General features: G+C 45.8%; 1 protein-coding gene across 4 annotated transcripts in view; it reads left to right on the top strand.

The window, feature by feature from the left end:
* The window catches only part of CAPRIN1 (cell cycle associated protein 1), a 69,969-nt gene that overhangs the window by 31,729 nt on the left and 22,545 nt on the right, over positions 1-15,695 (top strand). For all 4 annotated transcript variants that reach the window (XM_029582456.1, XM_029582458.1, XM_029582457.1 and 1 more), the window contains 3 exons: positions 13,583-13,735; positions 13,832-13,940; positions 15,602-15,663. In XM_029582456.1, the coding sequence (XP_029438316.1) occupies positions 13,583-13,735; positions 13,832-13,940; positions 15,602-15,663 (324 nt within the window). The remainder of the gene's footprint in view (positions 1-13,582; positions 13,736-13,831; positions 13,941-15,601; positions 15,664-15,695) is intronic.

Here is a 15,695-nt window from a genome sequence, read left to right as displayed (position 1 = left end):
ATGGGCGGAAATACATCTATAAATGATCTCAGCCTTCCATATTGCAGAAAAAGATCTCAGAGCAGACTTTCTAAGCAGGGAGAGTCTGGATCCAGGATGTTGTTGGACAAAGCCTTTCAGCTGGTAGTAAATTGCTGGGGTCTCCTGTCCATCGACCTGCTAACTGCATTTCACAATGCGAAGGTTACCTGATTCTTCAATTGCAGAAGAGATCAGTTGACCTGGGGATCGATGCGCTTGTTCAGACCTAGCCAGAAGAGGAACTGCTTATACGCCTTCCCTCCGTGGTCTTTCCTAGGTAGGGTCATTCGCAGAATCGAGTGCCACATGGATTAGTCCTACTAGTAGCTCCAGATTGTGGACATACGGAGACTCTTGGTGGAGACACCCGCCCCCCCCCCCCCCCCCGTGCCTCCCACCATACAGGGACCTGCTACAGCAGGGACCAGGCCTTCATGAAGATTCTACTCTATACTGTCTTACTGTCTGGCTCTTGAGAGGGCTCGCCTGATGACGTGAGGATATTCGGCAGCAGTAATTGCCACCTTACTCAGGGCGGGAAGTTCTCGGTCTCTAGTGTATGTGCAGGTCTGGAGAGTATTTGAAGCCTGGAACAAGGAATGTAATGTTCCCCCTCGGAAGGTCAAAATCCCACTAATTCTGGAATTTTTGCAGGACAGCTTGAATAAAGGTTTGACCCTTGATTCCTTGAAGGTCCAGGTAATGGCGCTCTCCTGTTTCAGGGGTAAGGTGAATGGAACCCGCCTGTCAGCTCATCTGCACATGGCCTGTTTTTCTGAAAAGGTTGAAGCACCTCCGGCCATCCCTATGGTGGCCGTTTCCCTTGTGGAATCTTAATTTAGTATTGAATTTTTGGCAGGGCCCTCCTTTTGGCCGCTGCACAGTCTATCCTTGTGTTTATTAACTCTAAAAACGGTGTTCCTGGTGGCTATATGCTTGGAACGTTGCATATCTTACCTTGTCGTGTCGGGAACCGTTCCTCCAGATGACTCCAGGAACATTACACCTTCGTACTGTTCTATCCTTCTTGCCCAAGGTAGTCTCGGAGTTTCATTTGAATCAGTCCATTTTTGCCATTCTTAGATAAGCACAAGGACGTGGAAGAATACCACCTCCGCCATTTGAATGTCAGTAGGCTTTTGGTGTGGTATCTGGAAGTTTCAGAACTAATCATAAAGATGGATCGCCTATTTTTCGTTCATGGTGGAAGGAAGCAGGGTGAACCAGCTTCTCAGGCCACCATAGCTCGCTGGATTAAGGAGGTGGTCACAGGAGTCTGGAGGCAGGAAAGCCATTACCCCTTCAAGTTAAAGCTCATTCTACTAGGGCGCAGGCAGTCTCATGGGTGGAAACTAGACTGCGGTCTCCTGTCTGCTGAGTGGCGACATGGTCCTCTTTGCACATCTTCGCCAGGTTCTGTCGCCTTGATGTTCAGGCCTGGGAGGGTGCAGCCTTTGAAAGGGCGGTGTTAACTGGACCGCAGGCAGCCTCCTGCCCTGATCAGGAGTAACTTTCGTACATCTCATTGGTCCTGAGTCCATCTGGCTACACGCTAGGAAATGGAGAAATTACTTACCTGATAATTTCGTTTTCCTTAGTGTAGACAGATGGACTCAACATCCTGCCTATGGCTGCCCAAGAATAGTGCCAAGGATTCACCCGTGGAGTGGTTATCGATTCCAAGAGATTACGGGTAAGCAGTCATCCAGTACCTAGATCAAGGCATCTATAATGTTACTGGGGTTCAGTGTTTGAGTACAGTTACGGTTATCCGTTTTTATTGATAGTATGTCCACGGTGGCTTTTTAAGAGAATACTGAAGGGCCGAGATCACTGCAGGGGTGTATCTAGAGCGACGTCAGACTTGAAACCTGACTCAGTCCCCATTTGCTAGCAGGGGAGCATAAACTCATTGGTCCTGAGTCCACCTGTCTATACTAAGGAAAACCAAATTATCAGGTAAGTAATTTCTCCATTGTACCGGAATGTATTACTGAAAAGAGCTATATAATGCGCACAAAAATCCCATCTAGACAAATTTCATTGTAACTAGCCAGTTCCAGGGGAAGTTCAGGAAAGGCTGTCCTTACTAGGAGGTGTAGAACAAGGCCTTGGTACAGATCTGATTCTTCTGTTCCAGCAGACGAAAGGCCAGTTCTCTGGGGGCTGTCTCTGAAAGAGCCAATCGGGGCACAAAGTAATAGCTTTGACTAAGTTACTATCTTACAACTCCCTGAGGAGATTGGAGAAACATCTTGTCCAATCCTCACTCTGAGCCGAGCAGACATTCTAAGCCTAAACTTGAATTAGTGTTGCAAGGGTTAGAAAACCTGCAGGCTAGCTTAAGGAGCATGTTCTCAGGGGATTACAAAAGTCTTACAGTAAAACGAGGACTCGGTGTACATAAGAACCCCTGTTTCACCACATCTGTGTTTTGGTTGTTTTTTTCAGGAAACTTCATTTTAAAGCAGCAGTACTATGTGCTATACTTTCCTGCTTTAAAAAAAAATGGCCTTTTTCCAGTACCTACTGCTGATCAGTAGAAGAGCAGTTTTAGACAGTGTTTTAATTAACTATTTTATAAGGCCACATTGTATAGTATTGTATAGAAACATAGTTTAGGCCTTAGGAGTCATTGGACATTACTACCCCAAACCAAATGTGCCTGATACTTCACTTTCCATGCATATCCAGCATGGTTCTCTCCTGCATCGGCATGGGAGAAAGACTGATACATCACGCATTTCCAGCATAGCTCTCTGCTTCAAGGGCAGGGGGAAAAAAAAAACAAAAAAAAAAAAATGATGCTTCACGCATATCCTGCATAGCTTCAACGACAGGGGTGAAGAAAAAAAAGGATTCGCAATCACAAAGCGAGGAGTAGCTGGCTTGTTACGGCGGTTACTACCCCAACCAAATGTGCCTGATACTTCACTTTCAATGCATATCCAGCATGGCTCTCTGCTTCTACAGCAGGGGAGAAGAAAAAAAAAAAAAAAAAAAAACCAACAAGAGCTGTACAACATAGTCTAGGTAAAACAAATAAGCATGGGTGTAGCTTGCTTATCGCGGCGGTTACTGCCCCTACTACCCCTAACTAATCAAGCTAGATATTTCACTTGCATGCAGCTCCATCACTGCTCTCTACATTAATGGTGGGGGTGGAAGGGGAATAGAACAAGGAGCTAAGAGTAACAGATAAGAATGAGAGAAAAAATGTGTGAGGCTTGCTGGGCAGACTGGATGGGCCATTCGGTCTTCTTCTGCCGTCATTTCTATGTTTCTATGTTTCTATGTTTCTATTATCAAATCACACATTTACATTGACTGGTAGACCTCATTAGAGTTCCTTTATTGTAGATAGAGTAAGTGCACCCAGTGCCCTAAGCTCTTGTGATTTGGGGGGAGGGGGGAATGGCCAAGGGGGAATCTTAATAATTTGCTTGTTGCCACATAATTGACAACCAGCTTACACAATCAGCGCGCCAGACTGAATTGTCTCCACTCTTTAATTCAATCATCTGAGGAAAGCAGCAGGGTGCCTGCCTTCAGTCTCACTGTCTTTGCTCCTGCTTCAGTCCCTTCCCTGGCAAACAACTTGTAGGCAACAGGAAAGGGAGGGAATGAGGTTAAGGCTGCAACAGATTAGAGGCACTTTGCTGCCTTCTCCTGTCCTAAAAGGAACAGGAAGGGGAAGGATGGACAGAGAAAGTAGCCAGAATGTTTGATCCCTGAAAGATCTCTTAACTCAAAGATTTTAATACAGTTCCGGATGGCATGATATCCCTTTTAGAAGAATTTCATTTTTATACAAAGGTTCTTTCACCTGCATATGTGGCCAGCTATATACCAGCTACAAAGATCTGGAAGTGTTTGGAAGTCTGCAAATGCTGGAATCCGTAGGCAGAGAACAGTTTCAAGTCATAGATGTCTTGATGACTGGCAGTAATGCTGACAAGTTTCAAAACTTGTGTTAATTCAACCCCTTATTGTCTATTGTTATATGCTTGATATATTCTGTGTAATTAACAGCATGACATTCTGCTGATGCTGAGGGCATTTTTAGAAAACACGAGCATATACTTTGGGGGGAAAAAAATAACTTTCTCAAGGAAATATAAAAAGGATGATTGTGCTATTCCAATTCAAAACAAGTGACATTTCACAGTTAAGTTTGTAGGTTATGTCTTAATAAATTGATTTTTGTACTTCGTGCATATTTTTTATTTAATTATTTAAAAACAAACAGCATAGAGAAAATTTTCCAGTTAATTGCCATAACATTTTGAAAAATCTGCCACAGACAGAATTTGCCATTCATCTTCTTCAGCCAGACCAGTCCAGACACGAGTTATGCTCACCAGCCAGCAGATGGAGCTAGAGAACAAAGGTTGCTGGGTCCCTTGCACTCAGCCTGCCAGTATTCTCGGACTCTAGCAGATGGTAAACAAGTATCCTGTGCTGTGACAAGTCCTGGTTTTTAGCCCGGGCTAAATGGACCTATTGGAGTGGGCCTGCTCCCAGGGTAACTAGTCGCTGGACGATCTTCTCCGGTAGAGCTGCTCCTGAGGAGACAGTCTGACTCCTTCCCCTGATTGAGCCTAGCCTTAGAATCAGAGGGTGGCTTTTGAGATTTCAGTTCTTGCCTGACTCTAAATAATTCCCCCCCCCCCCCCCCCCCCCCCCCCCCCCCCCCATTTTCTTTTGGAGTGTGGTTTCACTTTTTTTATTCTGAAGCCTCTCCTCCTGAGGTAATTTTCTTCTTTTTCCTCTCATTGGATTGCCTGGTTGATTCTTAAATGCTGGGATAAAGTTTAAAAAAACAAAGCACAGACTGGGTGAGGCAGTTGTTGCAGCATTCTAAGTGGCCATTCCAGTATCAGGAGTAGTTCAGTATTACCCAAGCACTGGATGGCTTCATGGCAGTGCTTCTGGAGCACGGGAAGGAAGAATGCTCAGCATTGCACTGCACGTGGTGTGCGGCAGGTACTATTGGGAGGGGAAAGTTTTGCAGAGATTGTGGAAGAAAGGGAAAGAGAGATGCGGTCGGAGGCAGCTTTTGGGAGAAGGGCGGTGTCCTTGAGCCTGTAGTGGGTTCACTACTGTGGCAGGTGCAGTGACCATCTTATTTCAGCAAGAAGGAGAGTTTTCAGACTCTGGAACGCCTCCTGTGATTAGAAGTAGCTGCAGCTGTCCCAGGAATTTCAGTGGCTCCAGCTACTAAATCAGGTGGAAATGGGGCAGCTGAACAGGAGATTCTGTGGACAGTGCTCACCAGAAACAGCTGACAGAGTTCAAGTACCTGCATCAGATGTTCTGCATGGGGCAAAATTCGGCTCTGGTGTCCATCTTCGGTACATGGCCTGGTTTTGGGGCTCTCCTTTCCTCTTAGTTGCTTAATGTAGCTTTATCTTTCTTTGAAGCATAAGAGGGCCAGAAAGAAAGTGGAGTTAGATCCAGGAAGAGGATAGGTTCTGTGGTTCTGATACCTTTGCTGTCTTTTAAGAGTGTGACGAGCAGTATTGCTGAAGGGGAATTGGAGGAGGGGGAGTATTGCCCTAGAGAAGATGGTGACTCCTGTGATTTGCTTGTTCCATAAAAAGAAAGTTAACTCCTTCATTTGACAATCTTTAAGGATTCTGATATAGCAGAAGAAAAGGGAGAGGAAGATGCTGCATCTACAGAGGACCCTATTATAGGGATTATGAAAGGAAGTGCTTTGGGAGGCTCTTCAGAAGTCTATTAGCTGATCTCTGGGGGTTGGAATGCTCTGGAGGGCAGCCTTAAGGGAACTAAAGCCATGTTGAGACTTTATCTGGCAAGTGAGCAGAGGAGGCAGAAAATTAGGACTATCTCAAGAAGGACCACTATCTCTGTGGAGGGTGGTGGTTCCCTAAAAGATGTGCAGGATAGGAGAATTGAGGTGGTCCTTAAACCTTTGACACAGTTGGCTTGGCTTTGCAGGTGGCGGTCTGCAGTGACATAGTGGCTAGAGCCAGTCTGCATTTATCCCAGCGCATTCAGGAATGCTCTTTAGAAGGTATGGGGCTGTCCTGGCAGAGGCAGCCAGATGAAGCTTGGTGCAGCCTTCCTGTCTGATGCTTAATGATTTGGCAAGGACCTTCGCTTGGGTTATGGCTTCCATTGTTGCAGTGAGGCACTTGTTATGGCTACGCGACTGGTCGGCAAAGTCTATCTCCAAGAATCAGCTGGTGAGGTTTCTTTTAAAAATGAGGCCATTATTTTGATTAAGAACTGGAGAAGTTTGTGACAGGCTTGGAAAGAGTCTAAAGTTCCCAGATCAGACAATAAGCCTAGAGGCTCCCTCACATGCCACACCAGCTAGAAATAATTTTTGGTATTCAAAGCAGAGAAGAGATAGGAAGGTGTTTAACCAACCGGAGATCCCAGCCCTGTAGTGGGTTTCAGTTCTTTTGGCCCACCAAAAGGGGGGCTAAGAATCTGGGCATTGGCAGAGGCCGGTGTTTGGGCCTTCCAGTGAAGGTTTGGGGACCCAGCCTTCTGTGCAGGTTTTGGAGGTCTGTTTTTGTTTTTTTATTGAAGATGGGTGCAGATTACTTCAGATCAGTGGGTGCTCAATGTAGTCTGGGATGTTACACCCTGTAACTTTACTGCCCTATTTCAGACGTGTTTATGGTTTCCCCTTGTTCCAAGCAAAAAGGCAAGGCAGTTCAAGTAGTGCTCTGTTGCCATTTGCTTTTGGGAGTGGTGGTTCCAGTTCTGATTTTGCAGAAAGGTCAAGGAAGATACTCCATCTATTTTGTGATCCAAAAGAAGAGCTTTTCGTCCCAATTTGGACCTCAAGCAGGTCAACAGGGTGCTGAAAATGACTCCTTTCAAGATGGAAACACTGACATCGGTAATATTAGTGGTAAAACAAAGGGGGTTCCTACCGTCCTTGGATTTGTCAGAAGCCTATCTTCATAAGGGAGGATCATCTGAGAGAGCATTTTCAGCTTCAAACACTACTATTCAGTTTGGCCACAACCCCACCCCAAGGACCTTCACTAAAGTGATGGTAGTGGTAGGTCGAGAATGTATTTTAGTTCATTCTTATCTGAATGATTGATTCAGGCAAAATCTGTTTGAGGCGAGGCCACTATGTCTCTGAAGAGGTTCATCTGCTTCAGGAGCTGGGCGGGGTGGTCAGTTTCCAGCATAGAAAGATACCATCCCAGACCTTGGAGTATCTGGGAATGTATTTTGACACACAGGAAAATCCAGGTGTATCATGAGAGAGGATCCAGAAGTTGCAAGATCTTTGTTCTGTCTTCATCTGCTGGCTGGGGAGCATAATCCGTGCACTTGGACTGGTCTGGCTGGAGTCAAGAAAAGGTAAAAAAAACCTTCTTCACTCTTGCTTCAGAATCTTTAAAATCTGCTGCAAAAAAGCAGGGTTTCTGAGTACAATTTCCATGGAACTTAAAACATTACAGAAATGTTTGCTATGTAGATTGTAACCTGATGAACAAGAAGATGAGAAATTCAAAAATCTTGTTTTAAGTAGATGCTGATACAGCAAGATAGTGTGCAATCTATCATAAAATCGTTATATCTGGGGTTCAAGTTGTAAGAGTCATAATAAAAGTGGCACACTACTCTGCCCATGCAAGTAGTATGGTTATTGCTGCAGGAGCAATCCCTGCTGGACATGAAAAAGGGGGCATTGGGGGTAACCTGCAAAGAATGGCAGCTGTTACTCCTAACAAAAGGCATGAGGATTACTACCCTTAACCAATTAGCCTTGACACAGATGCAACATCGCTCTCTGCTTTGGATGGGAAGGGATTCAGATGCCAACCAATGCTGGGCCATACTTTTACAGTCCATAGTACTGAAACACAGACAGGGAAAATGTGCAGGACTGCTTCTGTGGCCAAGTCCAAGTATGTTCAAGCAGCATTGTCTGAATTATCAAGAAGGCTGCTCATCTGTAAAATTTTGCTAACAGTAAGGAAAATTGGTTCTTACCTGCTAATTTTCGTTACTGTAGTACCATAGATCAGTCCAGACTCCTGGGTTCTGCTTCCCCTCCATCAGATGGAGACAGTTTTACTGACACTACCACATAACATGAGGTGCTACCTGCAATCCCTCAATATTGGTCTGTACCCAAGCCAAAATCAAAACCAATGCCAATACAATAACTAACATCCCCTGAACGAGCAGTGGGAAGTAGAAACCTGGAACAGATAACTGCGCCCACACAAAACCCTGTGTAGGACTAACAAAACCTGTGCAATTCTTCAGAGTAATCACAAAAACGGATCAAGCGGACTCTCCAAATCTCCCTTTCCTCCAGTGGGTGGGACTCTGGACTGATCTGAGGTACTACAGAAACGAAAATTAGCAGGTAAGAACCAATTTTCCTTTTCCTGTACGTATCCAGATCAGTCCTGAGATTTATTTATTTATCAGTTTTATATACCGACCTTCATGGTAAATAACCATATCAGATCGGTTTACAATAAACAAGAATATAACTGGGGTCGCAATTCAAGTAAACGAAAGGTAAACAATAGGTAGAAATGAGTCAAAGTTATAATCAACAGGGTAAGAGAACTTGGAAGCTTGCAGGAAGCTGGAAGGAAGACAAGGCAGGAATTAAATAACTACAAAGTGATAACATAGTGCGTACGGGTTAAAGCATAATGGTGCCTTAATCTGGAAGAGTCAGATGTACCAAAGCTTCCCTAAATGCCTTAATCTGGAAGATTAAATGCTTCCCTAAATGCCTTAATCTTTCATAGTAGCTCGTCTCAGAGGTTCAAACAGGGCAGCACACAAGCTCTTAAGGACTACGTTAAGGCTCTAGGAGAGACATGGTTTCCGAACCGGAGGATGCAAATGCTTTGCACCCTGGAGAAAACGCACCACATCTGGATGTGCAGTTAAAAATGCCCTTGGTACCTTACCTCGAAGACAGCCTAAAGCCACCACCTGAACCCTGAGGGAATTAAAGGGTAAACCCTTTACCAAACCCTTCTGCAGAAAGGCCAGAATATGTGCCACCGAGGACCACATAGGTCCAGCCCATGCACCTTGTACCAGGCCTCAAAAACTCTCCATACCCTCACATATGTCAAGGAGGTAGAAGTCTTCCTTAGACTGTAAGAGAGTAGCGAGGACCTCTTCTGAATATCCCTTATTTCTCAACTGCTCCCTCTCAAAAGCAAGCCGTCTGATCTGAAAATATGGGGCCTTGACGCAGGAGATTCGGCAGAAGAGCTAGCTGCGATAGATCATCCACTGCTAGGTTGATTAAGTCTGCAAACCATGGACGCTTCGGCCACTCTGGCACAATGAGGATCACGTTGCCTCAATAGACCTCCTATGCATCGTAAGACCTTTCCCACCAGCGGCCAAGGCAGAAACAGGTACAGAAGGATGTTTGTTGGCCAGAGTAACCCTAAGGCATATACACTCTCTGCTCCTCGTTTCCTTATTCAACTGAAGAACCACAGGGCCTTGGCATTGTGGAAAGTCACCATTAGATCCATGTACGGCGTGCCCCATCAGTGACTGATGAGGCCCATCAATTCCTCTGACAGCTCCCACTCTCCAGGTTCCAGCTGTTGTCAGCTCAGAAAATCCGCTTGCATGTTGTCCGTGCCCGCTGTGTGAGAGGCTAATAGTGCTAGATGTTGTTCTGCCCAGCTGATTAGATCCCAGGCTTCCTGTGCCACCCTGTCGATTGATATAAGCCACTGTTGTCGCATTTTCCAAGACTCTCACCTGCTTCCCCCTCACCAGGGGTAGAAATGCCTGTAGAGCCAAACATATACGGCTCTGGTCTCTAACCAACTGATGGACCATAAAGTTTTTCTTCGACCATTGCCCTGTAGGGATGGGTCCTGACACAATGCTGCCCAACCAGAGAGACTGGCATTGATGGTGATGTTCGTCCAGACCAGGATATCTAGATCCACATCTTGGCTTGACTTGTCCGGGAGCAGCCACCATGAATTGGCAGCTGAAACTGCTTTGACAACTGGTCCCATCAGGACAGTAAAACCAACTGTAGAGGCCTCATGAGAAAATGCCCATGGAACCAACTCCAAGGTGGAAGCCATAGACCCAAGAACATGCAGGTAATCCCAGATCTTGGGTACCTGCTTCCTCAACAATCCGCAAACTTGAGCTTGCAATTTGGAAATCCACTCTTCGGTGAGGAATAACTTCCCCACCTTAAAATCGAAAAGCGCCCCAGGAGCTCCAAAATCTGGGAAGGGAAAAGATGACTCTTGGACAGACTGATTATCCATCTTAACTACCGCAGATGCTGGAGGACCAAGTCCACTGCCTCCCAGCAAAGGACTTCTGAATTCGCTCAAATCAGCCAGTCGTCCAGATAGGGGTGAACCAAGACCTGTCCCGGAGGGCCGCAGCCACCACGACCATCACCTTGGTGTGAAGGTCCTGGGCGCCATTGCCAGACTGAAAGGCAGGGCGCAAAACTGAAAATGTTCCCCCACAACCTTGAATCTCATATCTTTGATCGAGCTGGATTCCTAGGTACAAGTATGCTTCAGTCAAATCCAGAGATGCCAGGAACTCCCACTTGTGCACCAAGCACAGAGTCTCCATTCAAAACCAAGGAACTTTTAGAGTCAAGTTCACCTTTTTTTAAATTGAGGATTGGGCGGAATGTGCCTTATTTAAAGTTTTTCTAGACCGACATTCGTTTGGAACATCATATCTGTTTACAAGTAACATGAATTACAGCAAATTGGCTTTACAAAACTGCATTTCAACATAACGGGAGGGAGGTAAATGAACTGCGTAATATATCTGGGATAAAGCCTTCCTTCTTGAACTATGATGTACTAATGTCGGTATAAAAAAAGTTTATAAATAAATAAATGGAATATTGGCCTGTCCCCTGCTCCTCACAGTAGCTCCCAGCTTGCAAAGATGACAAGTTTCCTGTATTGCCAATTTCTTTTCCTCATAAGTACACAGGGAGACCAAGAACAAATCTCTTATCGGCCGAGCAAATTATGAAGTGTAACCTTGTTTTATCACACTCAAGATCCACCAGTCTGACGTGATCCTGGCCCACTTCTCGTAGAACAGACAATCAGCCTCCTATGACTGGCTCAGAGGATTGGGCCAGCCTTGCATCACTGGGCGGACTTGGCTCCACCACCATCCTGGGTGGAGCCATCTCTTCTCAGCTTCACTCGAAAGGACTGGTTCCAGGACGGTTACCTTCCCGAGGACTGTATCTGGGTACCTCCTGACGCTCTGATAGGTCGAAAACGTCTGTTTCCTCTGAAGCGGGAATGAGAAGGAAAGGACTCTTTCCCTTTCGGCTTATCTTCAGGCAGTTTATGAACCTTGTTCTCCCTGAGAAGCTGGATCATGTCCTCTGACCAAAGAGCTATTTCCCCTTGAAAGGCAAGGCTCCCAACTGAGACTTGGATGATACGTCTGCCTACAAATTCCTCAACCAGAAGAGCCTCTGGGCCGAAACCACTGACAACATTGTTCTGGAGGAGGTCCCAACGAGATCGTATAACACATCAGCACCATAGGCCACCACAGCTTCCAGCCACTCTGCCTGCTGCATCTCAGAATCAGAAAAAGACCTGTCTGCTTGCAACTGCTGAACCCGAGCGCAAGCCTGCTCTCAACATGAAACTGCTACGCACAGCAGCTCAAATGCCAAGGGCAGACACTTCAAAAATCTTCATGAGGTGCACTTCCAACTTCCTATCCTGAAGGTCTTTCAGGGCTGTAGAACCAGCAACTGGAATAGTCAGTCTTAGTTACTGCCCAAACCGGTGCATCTACCTTTTTTGGGACCTTCAGGAGCTCAGGTGTATCCTCTGGCAAAGGATACAACTTATCCATGGCTCTGCTGACCTTCAGGTCTGTCTCGGGAGTATCTCACTCCCTAAACACCAACGACTGGTGAAATGGAAAAGTCCTTGTTGGATCCTGAAGGCCAGCCATGACCAGGTCCACTTCCCGCCCAGATTCCTCTCGTTGGGACCTTTATTCCCAGAACAGTGGGTATCAGGGGATCCAGCTCCTTCTTGTGGCACATTCCTACCACCTTAGGATCATCCCCTTCCACAGCCAGGCTCTTGGTGAGTGCCTGATCCGAATCTTGATCCACCAAACCTGGATCTGACCCCTGGTGGGCCCTGCTCCCGCATATCCTCTTTCTGAAACCTCGGAGGAGCTCTCTGTGGCAGTAGCCCGTACTAAGGCCACTGGGACCCGTGGGACACTTGTAGCCCCCGCAGCCCGGGATTTCGCTGGCCTTGGGTGTGCTGAAACCCCCTGCGCAGCTCTAAGCCACCCTGCAGCTTTCCTGGCCTTATAAGCTTTATGCAATAGGAGAACAAAATCAGATGAAAAAGTAGAAGAGGCATCTGAATCCCTCTCCTCCTGCACAGTTCCCCCAGTATCTTGACCTCCCCCAGAGGTCCTAACCACCGGGGGTCAAAGGAGGAGGGAAATCCCCCTCCCCTTCAATGGCTCACAAGGTTGCTGAGAATGTGGATAAAATGGCTGCTTTTTCCGTGCTCAGCAGGACGGGGTCATCCACAGGCAGCCTCCCTGGAAAAGAGCCTCCCAGGCTTGCGGCAGCCGGCCAATGTCACTGTCGCAATCCCCAAAGTGCCCTCTCCCCCTCAAATACCAGGGGCATTGGCTACCGTGCGAGAGGCGCGTGCGTCTCCACAAACTGAGCAGCACAACCCGTGTGGCATGAGAAAGTGGCGTTGAGCTGCAACAAACTAAGAGCTGCCGAAGGAACGGGGAATTAGAAGCAGAGTCGCCTGATTGTCTGTAAGGCAGACGGCAACCCCTTTCTTTCTTTTTAAACAAAACTTTAAGCACTCAAAATTAGCACTTCCCTTGGAAGAAGACTGCAGCAGGCGCTGTTCCTCCTTCAGAGGGAGAACTGGAACCCCCAGTTTTCTACCCTGTCCAGCAATAAAGGGTCCCCAACCCCCTGCTCATCTGCCTCAGACCAGGAGGAATGGCCCCACCAGGACCCAACAACCCCCTGGGAGGCAAGTAATCTTGGATCTTCTTGTCTCGCTTAGTATCTTTTAACATATACATACATATATATATATTTTAAATCTTAGACTGCAGGCTTTGCACCTCCACCATCTGCTGGAGACATTGAGGGATGGCAGGTGGCACCCCCTGTTATGCTGCAATGTCAGTAAAACTTTCTCTGCCTCCATCTGCTGGAGGGGAGGCAGAACCCAGGAGTCTGGGCTGATCTGGGTACGTACCGGGAATTTTGATGTTACTACCCTTAACATAAGGCTTGGGGTAACCTGCATGGAGTGGCAGTTACTACAATGAGAAACTGGATGGGCCAGATGGTCTCTTCTGCCATCATTATTATGTTATGGGCCAGAGAAGCATTTGAAGTGCTTGATCTCAAACTTTTAGCATTTTGTCAGCAAGGGGCTGAGCCAGGCAGTCTGGAAAGAAGGGGAACAAGTACAAAGAGGATTTTAGAAAGGTTGCTTTATATCCGCCTTTAACTAGACCCATTTTCTTTTCTCAGGTTGTAAATTCTCTTCAACAACCGCAAGCTACGCCTGTGGCAGTTGCAGAGCCCCACACGCTAAGTACCGTGGCCCAACCAGACCCTATAGTGAGGCGGCAGCGAGTACAAGACCTTATGGCACAAATGCAGGGACCATACAACTTCATGCAGGTTAGCAATTGCTATCATCAGAATTATTAATTAGGCTTGAAGACTTAGCCATACTAATGTATTAGCTCTGTAATATTTCAATGAATATCCTCGTAGGATTCCATGCTAGAGTTTGAGAATCAGAACATTGACCCTGCAATTGTGTCAGCACAACCTATGAACCCTGCCCAAAACATGGATCTACCCCAGATGGTTTGTCCTCAAGGTTTGTAATACTTTTTTTTTTTTTTAAACACCTCATTGTAAATGCAACTAGACCATGTTGGATCTGTGAGACCTTGAAAACTATGCTAAAGGTTTGGACGGTTTGCAAGGACTGTCTAGGGTGGGTGAGGCTGGGGAGGGCAGTTGAAGGGCTAGAGCTGGAGGAGGGTCTTGAGAGAGGGAAGTAGGGCTGAATTAGATATGAAAACAAACCACACCGACACAGAAACATTACCACCAAAAGTTTCTCTTTGTAAACTAAAGGGACCATTTTTAGACAAGTTGATTCAATTGCAGGCAATTCGCCCAGTTCCAATATTAGAACATCAAAAAGGGTCGTATTCAATTTATTTTGTGATTCCAAAAAGGACGATGGGTTGACACCAACACATTCTGCATGGTTTAATGCTGTGCAAGCAGACACTGACTGCATCCTGTGGCCCCAGGTATCTTTCTTTTGTCCACCCACAGCCATTCTGCACGAAATATTAAAATTTTGTGCAGGAGGGGAATTATGCACAAATGCTTCACAGTGATGCCTAATTCCCACAGGAGTAGATGGTGAAGAGATGATGGAGTAGTGAGGGAAGGATGAGGGGTATTGGATGTGAGCTAGAGTGGTAAGAGACTCGGAGATAACAGATTTATTTTAAATCGCTTGTATCCCACACCCTCCAAAATTCAGGGTGGATAACATAAAAACATACATAAAACGCATAACAAATTGGTGCAAAGATATTTAATAATGACAATTCATAATAAAATCTATAAATATTTAAACACTGACAATACAATGTTGGTACGCACTCGCTGAGATGAAGTATATTAGTTGATTAACTGCTGGTGTCAGGTGGTATTAAATCCTTAAGAGCTTGAATGACCAAATTAGTTTTTAAGGCTTTCTTAATTCTTTTGTGTTGAAATGGTAAATAGTTCCAAAACGTAGGACCAGCAATTGAAAAAGCCAGTTCCCTAGTGCAGTCGAGATGAGCATGACGTACTGAAGGAATATCAAGTTTCTGTTGCTTAGATAAACGCAGTGATCTGCTGGGAGTATAAAGCTTGTGTCCATAGGGAAGTGATGTATATTATGCTATGAATGATGGTAGGTAGTCTGCATTGGGAGCCAGGGCAGTGAAATAATGGTTGCCTATGTTGGAACCGGTCAGTAAATGTGCAGAGCTGCAGTGCACAAAGGCTGCTTTTGTGGTAGCCCAATAAAAAGTAAATTATGATAGTCTCTGGAAGAAAAGATGGAGGGGTAGGAGCAGGGGAGTTTGAGATGAGCAGATGTGGGATCTTTGACTCAAGAAAAAAGAAAAGGGAGCAACAGAAGACTTCAGGAGATGGAGGCAGAGCTGAAAAGGAGAAGGAAGTCTCTCTCTCTCCCTTTCCTCCCCACCCTCCTTGCCAAAAAATGAGAGAAACTTATAAGCCTCTTATCTTGTTCAGACTTTCAAACTCTTATTAGAATCATTCAGGTTGATGACAGGAATGTGAGAGGCTTTATGGAATTTCTAGCATTGCTAAGAGCAGGCTGTGCATCATGTGAAACTGTTATACCAGGTTCCATATTGATCAAAATGAAGTGTAGTTTTGAAAATAAGCTGCATTGGCTCTTAAAACATTGAATGTCTATTAAAAGGACTTATTTTTCTGCAGTACATACCGAATCTAGGCTTGCACAGCCTAACCAAGTCCCAGTGCAAGCAGAATCTACGCAGGTAAGCTGTTCCATATTGTTTGATAACTAGCT

The sequence above is a fragment of the Rhinatrema bivittatum genome, chromosome 17 (genome assembly GCF_901001135.1).
Source record: "Rhinatrema bivittatum chromosome 17, aRhiBiv1.1, whole genome shotgun sequence".
Taxonomy (NCBI): domain Eukaryota; kingdom Metazoa; phylum Chordata; class Amphibia; order Gymnophiona; family Rhinatrematidae; genus Rhinatrema; species Rhinatrema bivittatum.
This window is presented reverse-complemented; position numbering and strand designations above follow the sequence as displayed.